The sequence below is a fragment of the Monodelphis domestica genome, chromosome 6, assembly GCF_027887165.1.
Source record: "Monodelphis domestica isolate mMonDom1 chromosome 6, mMonDom1.pri, whole genome shotgun sequence".
Classification (NCBI taxonomy): Eukaryota; Metazoa; Chordata; class Mammalia; order Didelphimorphia; family Didelphidae; genus Monodelphis; species Monodelphis domestica.
The window spans coordinates 137,129,304-137,146,009 of NC_077232.1; the positions used below are offsets into that span (position 1 = coordinate 137,129,304).

At 34.1% G+C, this 16,706-nt stretch overlaps 1 protein-coding gene across 2 annotated transcripts in view; it reads right to left on the bottom strand.

Annotated features, from left to right (window-relative positions):
- Positions 1-16,706, bottom strand: part of NFXL1 (nuclear transcription factor, X-box binding like 1) — a 78,106-nt gene that overhangs the window by 24,759 nt on the left and 36,641 nt on the right. For both annotated transcript variants that reach the window (XM_007496485.3, XM_056802587.1), the window contains 5 exons: positions 15,781-15,901; positions 15,118-15,277; positions 13,829-13,920; positions 6,172-6,193; positions 4,251-4,391 (listed from right to left, as the gene is read on the bottom strand). In XM_007496485.3, coding sequence (XP_007496547.1) covers positions 4,251-4,391; positions 6,172-6,193; positions 13,829-13,920; positions 15,118-15,277; positions 15,781-15,901 — 536 coding nt within the window. The remainder of the gene's footprint in view (positions 1-4,250; positions 4,392-6,171; positions 6,194-13,828; positions 13,921-15,117; positions 15,278-15,780; positions 15,902-16,706) is intronic.

Below are 16,706 nucleotides of genomic sequence, written 5' to 3' on the forward strand. Positions count from 1 at the left end.
TTATGTCTTGGTCTAAAATTATTTCACACAGAGACATACATATACACACACGTATATAATAGTGTACGTACATTTTAAGTGCACACATATCCTCCAAATATTATTACAGAATTTCAGACCAAGACATCATGCATAATATTTGTATATACTATAATGTATGATATATAATTTCAAGCCCAAACAACTTTAATTTATCTATACATGTGTACATATATAGACATGTTGTCAAGATTACAGAGATTGCAATACATTTTCTCTTTATCTAAAATTATTTTTTAAAGTGCCCAAGAATAAAAGGGGAACATGAGCTATTAAAATAAGAAAAAATGCAAAGGGTAATCTCTAAAGTTTTACCTCATAACTATCAAGTTGGCAAAAATAACAAAAGATGAAATTAGAACACATTAAGAAGGGTTATGCACTATTAGTGGAAAGATGAATTAGTCTGATTATTCTGGAAGTGTAATAAGGGACTATTTTGAATGGTAATTGATAATTAGAGATCAGGCTGTTTAATCTTCTTCCTTTCTCCCTTCCTCCCTTCACCTCCCTTCTTGTCTTCCCCCCTTCCTGTTGATTCTCCTTCTGTTTTTTTAAATCAACTCAGGGGTGAGTTTATGATGTCTCAAATGAAATACTCTTTCTCTTCTCGATCTTAAATAAAGGGTTTATTGGGGAAGACAGGGAAGGATAAGGAAATGGAAGGAAAGAGGATTTGGGGGTTCCCTGTCACTAGGATGAGTCTTAGATTGGAGGATGGAATATTTCAATTTGGAGAAATGGGCTGATAGGTCTGGAAGTTCAGTCACTATCATAACAAAGCAAATCAAAGAGTTGGACTTTTTCCTTCATTCTTCTGTCTTCAAAGTCAGACAACCTTCAGTCTTCACTCTCCAAAAAGCCAAGAGAGAACAGCCTTCTTCCCTCTTTCAAGCCAAAAGGTCCAGCCTTCAGTTGGTCTGCTCCAACAGCCTCTCCCAGTCACATTCCAAACCAGAATGTTCTTGTTTGACAGGTCATTAGTCCCAGCTATTCCTGTCTTGTTGCAGGCTTTCCCAATTTCTCTCTTCCACAATCCTCCCTTTTTGTCTTTGGAAAAAAATGCAACCAACATTTTGTTATTCATAGTACTTACCTTTTAGATATATATATTGTCACCTTTCTAACTATCTAATTCTTAAACCTGTCAAATATTCCTCTACCCCCCAAAACAAATCCTAATCTATCTTAGCTATTCTGTCTACCTAATTCTATGCTAAATTTAGGTATAGGAAAATGTTTTAGGTAATAGGGATTTTACATGAATATAGTTTTGAACATAACAAATCATGTAACATTTTAAACAATTTCAACAGTATTTTGAATATGTAACTGTCTTATCTCCTAATGTCTATAAATTCAAATAAGTAAAATTTCCTATTACTAACAATTGCTAATCTAAAAACATAATGTAATCTAACTTCTATACTTTAGTTTTATGTCTGTCGCTACTTCCCTAAGACTTTGAACAAATATTCTAAGCTATCCCTATTGTTAGTCATTAGAAAATTAATAATTATTCTAATAGTACATTAGTATCCATATATGTACATGTTATATCTATACAGATTTACACATGTACAAACATAATACTTTGTTCTGATTTCTGTGAAGACTCATGCAGATAAGAAATTTCTTTTAATTTTTCACAGAAATGTATGTATCAATGTGGATTTTGTGTTTTGCAATTATGCATGTTATATACTTACCCAGTCTGAGATTTCTTCCTACATTGTATTTATGTGTAACATATGTATGTATATATCTGATATTAACATGTATATTGCATTCTTACATAATCTCATGATCACAAGTCCAAAATTTCAAAGGACTTCCATGTCTTTTGATGTTGATTGTACAAACTATGTATCTTGGTCCCTCTTCATCTGTGCTGCTTGCCACATTTTGTCTGTTGTCGCTCTTGATTGAAGCCTTGTGTCCTTTAATATTCAGGAACATATTGGAACAATCAGGAAAATGCATGCATGTAAGGTTTTTACATGTGCATGTATATAAGACTGAAATTTTTCATTGTGCATGGAAGATATGAATTCTTCATGAGTGCTTCATTAGTTATTCTTCATGTGTAGAAGTATGCTTTACATATGATCATCTTCATGAGTGGGTGTATGCATAATGGATAAGTTCTTAGATTTTTGTTAAGTAAGAATATGAATTTGAAGTTTTCTTATCCTTTGATATTTGAATTTTCACAAAGGGATTTATTGTTTGCTGTCTTTTAGATATATCTTAGAGATAGTATTTGGATATAATGTATTTCATTTGGTCATGGAGTTATGTTTTCATTTGAAATAACTTTGTTACTTTCTTTGCTGTTACTATTGCTGGCAGAGACTTTGTATGGATTATGTAGAGACTTTTCTTTGGAACAAATTTTTAAAATGCATGTTTTCCTTTTTGTCTGTTTTACGACCTATATTCCTTTCCGGAGCTGTTTTATTTACTTTTGAAATGATTTTTCTGTTGATTCATACTCTCATGTGCTTTCCTTTCATAAGGACTATTGTTGACTTTTTTTTGCTAGGTCTAGTCAACATTATGGATGTGATGCAATTTTGCATGCGAAGCATGGAACCATGGATCTTTTTGATCAACCTTTATAGATGTTGGGGTTGTCATTAGGACCATTGTTGGACTGATCCATCTTGGTTCTGTAGGAGATTCTCTATTAAAGTTCTTGACATATACCTTGTTTCCTGGTTTTATCTTATTCAACAAAAAAATCTAATGGTATTCGTTGTACAAGTAAGCCCAGTTTTCTTAGCTTTTCTAATCTACCATTCAAAATAGTCCCTTATTACAGAAGCCAATCTGGACTCATGCTAATAAAGCCATTAAAGCATACATACATACGTTCTTAACTAGTAATATGGCTACCAGGCAAAAAAGTCCATGGAGGTCAAAGGAAAGCATCTCTTTATGTACAAAAGAGAATTATTATAGCACCATTATTTATGGCAGCAAAAAACTGAAAGCCCATCAAATATAGAATGACTAAACCAATGGTAGGAAATATTTTTAAACCAGAAGAATTATGAGAAACTTAGGAAAACTTGTTTAAATTTGCAAAGCAAAAAGAACAAAAGCAGCTGAGCAATTTATACAATATCTAAAGTAATATAAGGTTAAAAGACTGAAAGACATTAGGACCCTGATAAATGCAGATTGTGATTTCACTGAACTGCTGCAGGTGAAGCATCTCTATCTTGTCTTGGCAGAAAAGTAATGGACTATGTGTGAAGACAAACAAAAATTTTCAGACACGATCAGTATGTTGATTTCTGATGCTTATCTGTGCTTCTTTATTGAAGGAGAGTTCTACTGACAGAAATGGGGAAAGGAAAAGTCACTAGAGGGAGAAAAAGCAATGCCAAAAGCAGTACCAATAAAACCAAAGGTCAAGAAAAAAGTTTATATTTTACTTTACAGCGAGTGATTACATTTTCTGAACTAAAAATTGAGAAATATGACTTGCCAAAGAATATTCTTTTTTTAAATTTTCATTAAAAACATATCCTTTTCCTGAAAGGCAGGTCTGTCACAGAAACCCTGGTTACCCAATTCTAATAGAATCTTACCAAACTCATTATTCTCAGTCCCCAAAACTATATGCAGATTCTGGCCAACTATAGCCACCATATCTGCCACCAACAAATCTAATACTACCAGTAGCCACCACCTTCACTTACCTCTACCAGTCACAGAATTGTTTATTATTGTCACTAAGATAAACAAGCATGAGAGCCAGTACATACTACCAGTACTCAGTCTACTACAAGAAGCAAAGCCAGAGTAGACTAAGACAGGGTTGAGGAACCAAAGAAAGTAATGATTCAAACTATCATAAATAAATATAATCAGATAAAAAAGGTGAGCCAGTGACATAAAAAAGGGACATCCCAAGTTCTATTCAAATACGCATGAAGAATCAAAGGAAATACCATACTGAGTAGATTCTTTGTGGAAACTTATATAAAGATACAGAAAAATAGTATTAAGCAAAAAGGTATGAATGGTTTATCATCTGTATTGATTGGGGTCTATGTCCACATGAATGAGATCATAGCTCTTTAGAAGTAACAAAATATTTTAAAATTCTAAATGTTTATATTAATGAAAGAGGTAACAAGATTCTCACTAAAATCCATTCTGTTAAACATGATTACTTGTAAAAAAAAAAAGGACATTACCTTTTTTTCATCCACACAGTCATCAATTTCAGTAACTTTATGGCATTCCTTCATACAAGTATGATTTTGACAATCTAGACTCCGTCCACAAAACCTCTTACAAGAGTAAGGGCCCACAGCATGACATGGGAGAGGACTGACCTAAATAAAACATTAAGAAAAAGCAGGAAACTTTTACTTTTTAACATGTTTTAGATATAAACCTGCTCCAGTGAAGACTACTAAATTAGCACTGGAGAAAATAAACTAGGTTTAATTTACTTAAGATAAATTATATGCTATCCACCTCCAGAGACAGAACTATTGGAGTAGGAATTGCAGATGAAAGCAAGCGATTTTTCGCTTGTTTATTTGGGTATATGTTTTGGGGGTTTCATTTTATAAGATTATTCACTTACAGTAATAAAAATAAATGAAATTAAGATAAATATAATCTCCAATCTAATTTGTAAATTTGTAGGTCAGAACTAGCTCAGAGCTCTAGTATCAGTAAGACCTAAAATGGTGGAAAGAAAAGTTCTTTGGGATCTCAGTGTAATTTAATGAAAGGTCATATTTTCCAGCTGGCAATCAGTTCTTTAATAGATGTGAGATCATTGCCACCATGATGTCACCTATGTTGCATGAATATTTTAACAAATTCTAAACTGTTATTAGTCAAATTAAATTGTATTCAAAAACCAGCTTACAAAACATACAAACACTCCACTGTCACCACCTACCATTACCAGCATTTTGGCCAAAACATAAAATGCTAAAATATTTACAAAATTCATGCAAGAGATTATTTCTCTAATAATCTTAACAGTAACAATACAGATATTATCCTGTGGTTAAATCAGAAACAAAAATTAGGTAATGGAGCTGTCCATGTATTTTTTTTTACTCTGAACATAGGTATACTTTTGTCTCTTTCTCCCAGAAAATGTTTATAGTAGACTTGTGAAATAACAAGATAAGTTAATAAAGGAAATAGCTGCTATCACCAGGTTTTTTAATGGCTTTATTTAATATTCCCCAAAACCAAATACAACATTTAAAAAGAATTTTTTTACATTCCTTTTTTTAAAAAAGGTCTTAAGTGGTCAAAGGATATAAACAATTTTCAGATGAAGAAATCAAAGCTAACAATCTTATGAAAAAATCTTCCAAATCACTTTTGATTAGAGAACTACAAATTAAAACAACATGTCACATCTATCAAATGGGCCAATATAAAGGAAAATGATAAATGTTGGAGGGAATGTGGCAAAATTGGGACATAAATACAATGCTAGTGGTATTGTGAACTAATCCAACATTCTCAAGAGCAATTTGGAACCCAAAGGGCTATAGAACTGCGCATACTTTATGATCCGGTAATATCACTACTGGGTTTCTACCTCAAAGAGATCATAAAAAAGGAGAACAGGCCTATTTGTACAAAAATATTTATAACTGCTCTTTTTTGTGGTGGCAAAGAATTGGAAAGTGAGGGGATGTCCATCAATTGGGGAATGGCAGAACAAAATGGTACATGTTGGTGATAGAATACTACTGAATTATGAGAAATGATAAGCAGGATGATTTCAGAAAAAGCTGGAAAGATCTGCAGAAACTGATACAAAGAGAAATACACAGAAACAGAAGAACACTGTACATAGTAACAGCAATATTGTATGATGATTAACTGTGATAGACTTAGCTACTCTAAGCAATACAATAATCTGGAACAATTTGGAAAAATTTAAGACAGGAAATGCTATCTGCCTCCAGAGAAAGTACTCTGAAACTGTGAAGTTAATTGAATCAAAATATTTGGACTTTGTATAATCTGCCAAACTAACAATGCTTCTTCTTTGTTTTCATTGTAGTATATAACAGATAGACATTGCAAGTTTTACAATAATCATTTCTTAATAATCATTACCCTATGACTCACCTCATGCTTCCCAAGACACTCTCTGCAAGGAAAAAAAAAAGAAACCAAAAGATTAAATACTTGAGGATTCCTTAAAAAATCCTAAAGGGGAAAAAAGATGCCAAATAATGTTAGTGTTTTAGTAATATCATCTTCAAATTCAATCAAAAATTGCTTTAACCACTTATCATTTAAGTGCTAACTATGTGGTGAGAACTAGGGATACACTGTCATTTCTTCAGAATAGATACAGACAAAAATCAAAGTCCCTGCAGCTTTTTTTTTTTTGGGGGGGGGGGGGAACATATATAAATAAGTACATAAAAAATAAATACATAATAAAGCAAGTTAGGGAAAGAAATGAGCAATTCTAAGAAAGAGAAGTAAAAAAGGAATGCATGGTAGTCATGAAGAAGAAATGGGAATCAGATTGTCCTGTAAGAGGAAGAACAATACAGCTGGTCTGGATATAACACATAGCATGGGAAGGGAAATAACAGCAAATATCGCGCTGAAAAGGTAAGTGAGGGCCAGGTTTTGAAGGATCTTAAAAGCTAAACAGATGAGCTTATAGTAATCTATTCCTAGAGGAAATAAGAATCCACTGAAGAGATATCATCAGATCTGCACTTTAGGAAAAGTATGACTGTATGTAACATAGATTAGAGTAAGGAGAGACCTAAGGGAGAAAGAACAATTTCTTTGGCTGCTGAAATAATCGAGATGAGAAGTTATAAAGAACTTAACTATTGTGAAAATAGAAATGACAAGATTTGGACCCTAACTTAGAACTGGAGAGAGGGGAAAATAAGGAATCAAGGAAAGCACCAATGTTAGAAATAACAGGTGACTGGAAAGATCCTGGTTTCCTTGTTAGAAATAAGGAAATCTGGAAGGGAGGTGGGACTTAAGGGAAAGGTAATGAGTTCAGTTTAGCAGATGTTGCGTTAGAGGTGCATGCAACAATGAGAGAGTTTGATAAATCCAATAGGAAGATAGAGATGAGCAAATACAGCTCATGAAATTAGCTCTAGTACCAAATAAAGATTTGGGAGTCATTTGCATAAGGACAATAATTAAACTGAAAGAACTTTTGTTGCAAATTGCAAACACTGTATATTCTATTATAGTACTTAAAGGATCTATATGCACCAAAAAAATCTGACAATTTTCTAAATAATACTAGAAAAAATAATACTAGACCTCAAAAACTGATGTCAACAATAGTTAGATTAGCCTAAAAATTTTGCAAAAGAAAATATCAGTAAAACAAAAAAAAGTTGCACACTGCAATAGATGCTACATAAATTTAAGAGCCTATATTTTTTATCTATATTGTACAAGATTACATGCAATAAGTATTCTATAACTACGCTATTATAAAAGCAACACAAAAATCAGATGTACAATCATAATAGGATAAATGCAAATTTAGTATTAGTCAACCTTTCTGTGATTAGCTATGTGCTATTAATTTTGGAAATATTCCACGTATTGTTAAAAACTATCATAGATTTCTGGCACATATAAAGCAACAGGCAAAAAAGCAGACGTTGGTTACAGAACCAATGTCTTTGACTGTCCATTCAAGGGTTATACCTATAATCAGGGGTCCCCAAACTACGGCCCCCTGAGGCCATGTATCCAAACCCCACCACACTTCTAGAAGGGGCACCTCTTTCACTGGTGGTCAGTATGTGGTGGCACTGCAAAGCGGAAATCGCTCACATACAGTACTACTTCCAGTGACATAATCCTTTTCATGGCACATTAGAAGGAGGTGCCATGCAAAGGACTATGTGGTTACACAATGGAAGACTTCAGCATGGTGAGTGGCGATCTGGGGGGTAGGGGATTCCACACAGTGTATACTGCTGCCAAGTTGGGGTTCGGGATAGGTTTTTATTGTTCGGCCCTCCAACTGTCTGAGGGACAGTGAACTGGCTCCCTGTGTAAAGTTTGGGGACCCCTGCCTAAAATGGTTAGGAAGGAAGTTTGGAAATATTATATATCCAGTCAAGCGCAAAGAAAGACTAAAGTTCCCAACAGATATAAACAGACTAGGCAAATGAACCTGTCCCATTTCCACTTCTCTGTCATAACTAATCATCTCTGGAATTGTAGAAACAAACAGTGAACTGATAGTTAAGGAGATTTGGAGGTTCTAGATGCCCTAATTCTGGGCAATTTATTTCACTTCTATGGATCCCAGTTTCCTCATCTGTATAATGAGATGTTTGGACCAGATGATTTTAAAGCTCTATCTCAATTCTGTTACTTCAGTGAAAAGCTGTTTTTCTTCTTCCTTTTACTAGAATATACTCTGGAGGATAAGAAAAGTGGAACAGAAATATAAGATTATTTTTCTTTTCATCAGAACCTGCTAAAGAATTATTATTTAGAACACAAAAAGTACTTTGTATAACTTACCTTGTCATTTCAAATACTATGTTTTATATACTAAAAGTTTTTTCACATTTCACATTCACACAAGTTAAATACCATATTTTCTTATTAAAAATTACCCAGAGTAGCTAGATGGCTCAGTGGATTGTGAGCCTGTCCTAGAGAAGGGAGATCCTAGGTTCAAATCTGACCTCAGAGGCTTCCCAGATGTGTGACCCTGGACAAGTCACTAAAGCCCCATTGCCTAGCCCTTACCACTCTTTTTTGTATTGATTCTAAGAAAGAAGGTAAGGGTTTAGAAACAATTATGCAGATTACAAATTAACTTTTCAATGTTTTTAATTTTTGTTATAAGTACAGCTATAAGTTGGTAAACCTTAAGAAATCTAGCAACTTTTTCTTTTTGCTGGTTTGCTAGTGTGCTAACACAAATTGCTAAAAGTAGAAAGAGGAGATAATCCCATTATACTGTGCCCTGATCAGACCACACAGAGGTTAGTTCTGAGAGCCACATATTAAGGAGATTAGTAAATTAGAAAGTGAACAGGAAAGCAATTAGGATGGTCAAGCATTTAAAGTTCTAGCCAGAAGAGAATGAAAGGAACTAAGGAAAGTTAACCTAAAGAAAAGCCTTAGAATAGATATGGCAGGTGTCTTCAGGTTTCTGAAAGGCTTTTGACCTAGAATAGCATTTATTCAATTTGGCCCTAGAGGAAAGAACTAAGTTGAAGTGGTAAAGAAACAAATTCTTAGATCAGGAAAATCTTCCTAACAATTAGAACTATTCAAATTAACTAAGGAAAATAGGCTGCTCTGGGTAGGTAAAAAAGACCTCTCAACAGGTCTTCAAGCAAAAAATAAAGGTATATGTCATATATGTCAAATAAGAAAATTCTTTTTCAGCTCTAAATGAGATAACTGCTAAAGTCCTTTCCCAACTCTGAAATTAGCACTATAGTAAGAATATTATGAAATGTTACCACCATTTAAAAATATTATTTCTATAAGAAAATGGGTTCAGTGTTCCAACTTGGGATATTAAAATCACAAGATCAGAGGCTCATTTAAAGGTCAACTAGCTGAATCTTGTCCCCAAAGCCAAGGTCAATAGTTCTAGGGATAAAGGGCTTCCTGCCAGGATAAATCCTAGTGTAGCTCTTTACACAGACTTCTCCCTCCCCTTCTCTAAGACACTAGGAGAGTTCTGCCCGTTTTTCTCTCCACTTCTTTTATTTCTTTCCTTCATTGAACCACTACGGGACAGGAATAAATGGAAGCTAAATTCTAGCATCTGCTTTAGATTTTTAGAAACCTAGGTCAAAAGATATCAACTGAAGAAAATTTGTAGTCCCCCATAAGTAATTCATTCTGGCTTTAGTTTTAATCTATAGTATCATCAACATAAAATTGTAAATGATCTGATATTATAATACTCAATTGTTAATTGCCTTGTCTAAAATATGAGGAAGTTAAACTAAATGATCTCTAAAGTTTCTTCTTACTCTAAGATTAAGACAGGTTAGTTAGTTTGTTTTCACACAAATATTATGATAGCAAAACAAAAATTCCAATCCAGCCAGGACCTCTGATTTCCAGCCCACTATCATTTCCACTTATAGGGTTTTGAATAAAAATCTTACTATTATTATTTTTTAAATATTTTGGGAGAAATAAAAAAAAAATCCTATCCTCTACTCCCCAAAATAAACCAACTCAATCTTAAGCACTGTATCCAGCAATTGTAAAAAGTCAAGAAGAATCTGAAGAGGTCTTTCCATTCTAAATTCTCACAGCTCCTATTTTTTCCCTAGAGTTCTGAAAGTCCATTTAAGATTATATGTATAACAAATGCACTGAGGCTCAAACTGACTTCTAACTTCATATTTAAGATTATTTTTATCACTTTTATCACTTAGTTTAAAACCTTTGCCTCTACTTACAGATACTTATTTCCAAATGTGTTTGCCCCTGAGCTATGCTTAATGTGAACAGGAGACAGCAACACTAGAAACAAAAGACTTACATGTCTAACTCTTATTTGGCAGGTTTTGTTCAATCATCACTGAAATAGGCAGAATTTGCCAAATTTTTACATTCTTTTCCAATTCTAATGACTTATTTCAAAGCTAGTATAAGACTAGCAATGAATTTCATCAGTAACTTGAAATCTAATACAGTTGCAAATGATTTATACTTTAGCTGCCATAATATCAAATAGATGTTAGATGCATGATGGTGATCATAGAACCTCCAATTCCTTGAGTATGGGAATAATTTCTTTTTTTTTTTTTTAAACCCTTACCTTCCGTCTTGGAGTCAGTGCTGTGTATTGACTCCAAGGCAGAAGAGTGGTAAGGGCTAGGCAATGGGGGTCAAGTGACTTGCCCAGGGTCACATAGCTGGGAAGTGTCTGAGGCCAGATTTGAGCCTAGGACCACCCGTCTCTAGGCCTGACTCTCAATCCACTGAGCCACCCAGCTGCCCTAAATCTTTTGATCAAGTGGTCAATTCTTTATATTAGAAGGGTATCTATATTCTCCTTTAGTAATCTCAATCATTCCCATGTCTTATTTTGATGTAGACAACTGTCAAATATATAGCTCCAGTTTTTACATCTCCATCTGCCAACAGGACATCTCCAGTTGTATGTTTCATCAGCTTTTCAGTCACCTGCTTATCATTCTGATCATCATTTCTATCTATGACAGGATCATTCAATAGTCTTTTGCATTGATAATGTAAATTTTAACTTTCTTCTCCCTCACTATTAAATTAGTAAATCCTCTGATTTCACCTCCACAGCATCTCTTGAATTCATCCCCTCCTAGTTCCACTGCCACCATCCTAGTACAAGTCCCCATTACCATATAAGTGGAATATTATAAGTCTTATTCAATTTAAGAGGAAAGCCTGTTTCCAATAGTTTTAAAAACTTTGGGGTAATATAACTTGGTAATGCCAAGAACTTTATTAGTACTGCCAAATGCAGTTTCCTTTTAGAACATATTTAATATCAAACTAGAATTTCAATGGATTTATGTATAATAAGATGGAAATTAACCTTAACTCTAATCTATCCACGATACACATTTAGAAGTTCAACAATGATTTCCACATCTAATGTTAATTTAATAATTTATGTATCTATCAGCAATTTCTCATGTCCAGTTTTTCTTAATTCAAAGAATATTTTCTAGAATTGATACTTCAGATATCTCTTAATTTAATAACACAGGGGGCAGCTGGGTAGCTCACTGGATTGAGAGCCAGGCCTAGAGACGGGAGGTCCTAGGTTCAAATCTGGCCTCAGACACTTCCCAGCTATGTGACCCTGGGCAAGTCACTTGACCCCCATTGCCTAGCCCTTACCACTCTTCTGCCTTGGAGTCAATACACAGCACTGACTCCAAGACGGAAGGTAAGGGTTAAAAAAAAAAAACCTTAACAACACAGTGACCAAATTATGAACACAGAGATATTGTTCAATGGGGTCTTACTAACCCAAGATTTCTTAAAGGAGCTGCTCAAATCTGTAAAGATTAAAATTTAGGGGAGACTGAGGCAGATAGAAATTAGTTTCTCTCTGCAAGGAGTATTATATTTTTAGAGGTTTATTAAAGGTTAAAGATTAAATAAAACACAGAATAAGAAAAAACACGTGCCTAGGCCAGAGGCCTAGACAAGATAACCTCACATCATGGAAGAGACTCCTCAGCTCCAAAATGGCAGTCCAAAAAGAGAGAGAGAGAGAGCCCCGCCTACGGGGAAGACCCTTTAAATAAAATTTTGTTCTCGTCCCAGGTGAGAATTCAGTGAGATTAGAGGGCATTCTGGAGCCAGCAAGAACTCCTGGGGAATGGAGTCCAGAGTTCAAATCTCAATTTTACAAATCCCAAGACCCAAAGGCCAAGTTTCCTTATAACTTCCTTTGAAAACATGTAAGCTATTTCTGTAGCAATCAGATCAAGTAGGGATTGGAGGCATATGGGTGAGAAAACATTATAGACTGTAGAGGGCCTAAAAATTCAATAGCAGAGGAAAAGAAGCTATTAAAATCACAACACTTTATAGGAAACCAAACCTGGTGACCAGTGTCCTTCCTTATACTGGCTGAAATTCTAACAAGAAATGACTTAAGATAAAGAAAATTTTCTTTTAAAAAATAAGTAAATGGAAAAATTAAGTTAGCATTCATTCTCTCATTAGAGAGAAATCAGCAGAATGCCAATCTGATTAAATGGAGAGACAGCTGAAGTCTACTGCACAAGGGAATAAAAAATTTCATTTAAGAAGGAAGGGAATCCAACAATTTTTGGATTAAGGATGTAATATCATATCAAGAGTCTGAAAGGTTTCAAAGCAGGGCCAAGTGACTTAAGGCTTACCAAAAAGTGAGAAGGCAATAGAAAATGAATGAGGAAGGAAGGAATACTAAAGACAAACTTAATTTTCCTTTGAAAATTTAGTGAGGAACTTGAAAACAGAAACCAGACAGTACTATAACCTAATTATATTAATCTTACACGTCACTATTCTAAAGCAAGCTTATTATTACTAATTCTCCTCCTGGAATAAACAGTTTCATGAATGATGTAGCAAATGAACATACCCACTATTTTAAAGAATACAGAACTGGAAATCTAGTCTTTGCATGAAGACCTATAATAAGGAGGAAACCTGAAGCAGTCAATACAACTTTTGGATATCATCACAGGATTATCAATTTTTATCTGGAAGGGCCTGAAAAAGTTATCTAATTCAACTTTTCAGTCAAAATTCAAACTTGATTCCTTTTAATTCCATATCCATAATTCTATCTCTTTCCATTGTATAAGTTTTCCCATATATGGAACCTAATTCTGCATCTGTAACTTCTACCCACTCTTCTCAATTTTATACTTCAAGTCAAGCAAAGTAAATTGCTCAACTATTCCATAAGAGAGCTTAAAATAAAGGAGTACAACTACAACACCTATCCCTTTTTCCCCAAGTCTTCTCTTTAGTTCTTTCAGTTGTTCCTCATATAAAATCACTTTTAGGCCCTTCACCATCCTAAATGACCATCTCTGGACACTATTCAAATAATCAAGTCCTTCCCAAAATATAGTAGTCAGAACTGAACACAGTATCAGGTGTGGTCTGATGAAGACAGAGCTATAAATTTTACCAATCTTCATTTGAACAGATGGCATTTAGAAACTTTGAATGGATTTTAATTCAACTTTCTTTTTCATTCTGTCAGATACAAAGTCCAAAGCATTTTGATACTCACGTTGGAATAGGAACTTGACAGGGTGGACAAGGCAAAGCAGTTTGAATATATGCTGGTTCAGAAATCTGTTCCCAGGGACCTGCAGGTTGATGCTGTAAACAAAGGAATAAACTGAGTGAATGTTATCACATTTTTGGACTCAGTAATATTTATATCCATGACAACCACTCCAAGATACATACTTAAGCAAAAAAAATGCTCCAAGAAGAAAATTTGTCTCTTCACGGTTTTTTCAAGTATTTTGTCTAGTCCTGTATTTTTATCCCTAACTTTGTTTTTTCATTAAAAAGCTATTTTACCTCCATAATCCCCATCATTATTATCTTTTTAAGATTCTCTATGATTACTAGTCAAAAAGGATCCATGGGAATTTTTTTTAAATAGAATGCATGTTTATCCCTTCCAGATCAAAAAGAATTAAAAATATAGCCAGAGACTAACTAGGAAAGGAAAATCTTTCACTTTTCTTTTACAACTTTGTTCTCTCACTTTGTTACTTCTATCTCTCAACTTCCTTGAGTTGCTGCTGCTACAACTGACTATGGACAACTGTCGTTGAGCTACTGTTAAGAACAGCTGCTTGAGGTTTCAATATACCTATGTTCATGAACACAAAGTTTAAGTCAACAAGTTAAGAGTTACAACCTGCTATCCAGTAATTCTTTGCTCAAACTGAAATTGTGAAAAAAATTCTGATGGAAAGTTTTGAATTTTGTATATCATTTATAACTCTCACTCTCAATATGAATCGAATTCAACTCAATTTTTGAGCAAAAAGGAAATTCAGAAGTGTTATATGGTCTAGTTGTGGATTTCTATTAACTTTTGCCAACTTTGCTGTGAAACTTTAAACAAAGCACAATTCTTTGGGAAATGTGAAAAAAAAACAGCCTGAGAACAAGTCATAGGAACAAAGAATTTGAAGGTGGGCTAAAAAGAGCATCTAGTCAAATACTCTCATTTTAAAGTTAAAAAAAAAAACAGACAAAAAGTCATTCACATAGTAAATGGCAAAACTCTATCTTCTGACTATAAATCCAATGCTCCTTCCACTGTACCACACTGCCTTGATACCTAGAAGTTTAGGGGGCTTATAAGGCCTACCTTTCTCAAATTTTTAAATGAAAAGATTGAGTAAGAGATAAATTTAAAAAAATACAGTCATAGTTCAAGGCAAAAGTATACTAAATATTTTCTAAATATTTTCCAAAGAGAGATCAAATACAGACAAATGACTTGTTTAGCTATGAAATACAAGAAACTAGCTATTTAGAACATTTCCCTCTTACCGTGCCAGTTTGCTTTACTAATGCTTGGTCATGGCATGGAGCAGGACATAAATGACCACATTTTTCCAGAATTTTTTGGCAAGACTGATGACATGGAGGACAAGAGCCAAAATGACATCGATGTTTCTCTCGATTTGGATGATGGCAAGTTGAAGGCTGGCTAAATAAGAAAATATCAACAAATGTTTGTGGGAGTTTATTTTTTAACCTACTCAGACAGTTCTATCAAAACTTAAGTCACAAAAAATACATAAAAGTAAATCCTTACAGGGGCAAAGTTCAGAAGTTAAAGAATATGACATTAATTTTTAAGAATAAAGATTTCACTGGCACTGGGAAATGATGGGTGAAGAAATTTCTTTGCCCAAAGCATGTTGGTACTTCCTCTATAATTAAAATAGAGTTGCAAAACTTGAACACAAGTGAAAATCTCAGAGTTTCAGTTCACAAGGAGTCCAAGATTCAGGATCAATAAATCACAAGAACCCTTATGTTAGTTAAAGGTATTGCTTGTCATAACTTTTAGTCTTCAAATGAACATTGATTTAAATGTTTAATGTATCAGTGTAAAAATATTCTATACATATTCAAGTTTTAACACTGAAGACGAATTTTATGATGAGAAATCAAATACTATTAAGTTTGGGTAGAACTTCAACTAACCTACAGAGCTCTTTGCACTTGGGTGGTTTGGTGGTACGTTCTCTGCCACAAGGAACAGTCACCTTTGTTTTACCACACTTGCACTTCACATCTACTATTTCAGGACAGGGATAACAGCTACCTAAAAAAAGTTCATAAACATTTTAAAAGAAACACGGGAAGATGACAAATAAAGTCAAAGTCAGAGAAGACATAAGTATACAGATGCACTGCGGGTGGAGTTGTAAATTAATTTAACCATTATGGATACCAACTGGACTTATTTAAGAAAAGTGATCCTAACTGTCCATACCCTTTGACCTAAGTGATCCCATTATTTCACATATACCCACAGAAATTGAGAGAGAAACAACAGTTAAAATGTGCAATAATTATTCCCAGGAGTTATTCTCTAGTGGCAAAGACCTTTAAGCAATGTAGATTTCTATCCACTAGGAAATAGTTAAAAGAAATAGAGGGGGCAGCTGGGTGGCTCAGTGGATTGAGAGTCAGACCTAGAGATGGGAGGACCTAGGTTCAAATCTGACCTCAGACACTTCCCAGCTGTGTGACCCTGGGCAAGTCACTTAACCCCCATTGCCTAGCCCTTACCACTCTTCTGCCTTGGAGCCAATACACAGTATTGACTCCAAGACAGAAGGTAAGGGTTTTATTAAAAAAAAAAATAGAAAATAAACTAAAATGGAATTTCACTGTAAAGCAAAAAAAAATGGCATAAGAGTTTGGAGAACATGGTAATATTGGTACAAATTGATGCAGAGTAAAATAAGCAAAATCAGAGAATAGTATACATAATGACTTTTAAAATGTAAATGAAAAAGATTATAGAAAGTTGAATTGAGTACCAGGACAATCATTAATGAAAACTTGAAGTTGGAGAACTATGAAGACAGAAAAATATATACATTATTAAATATGGTCACTTT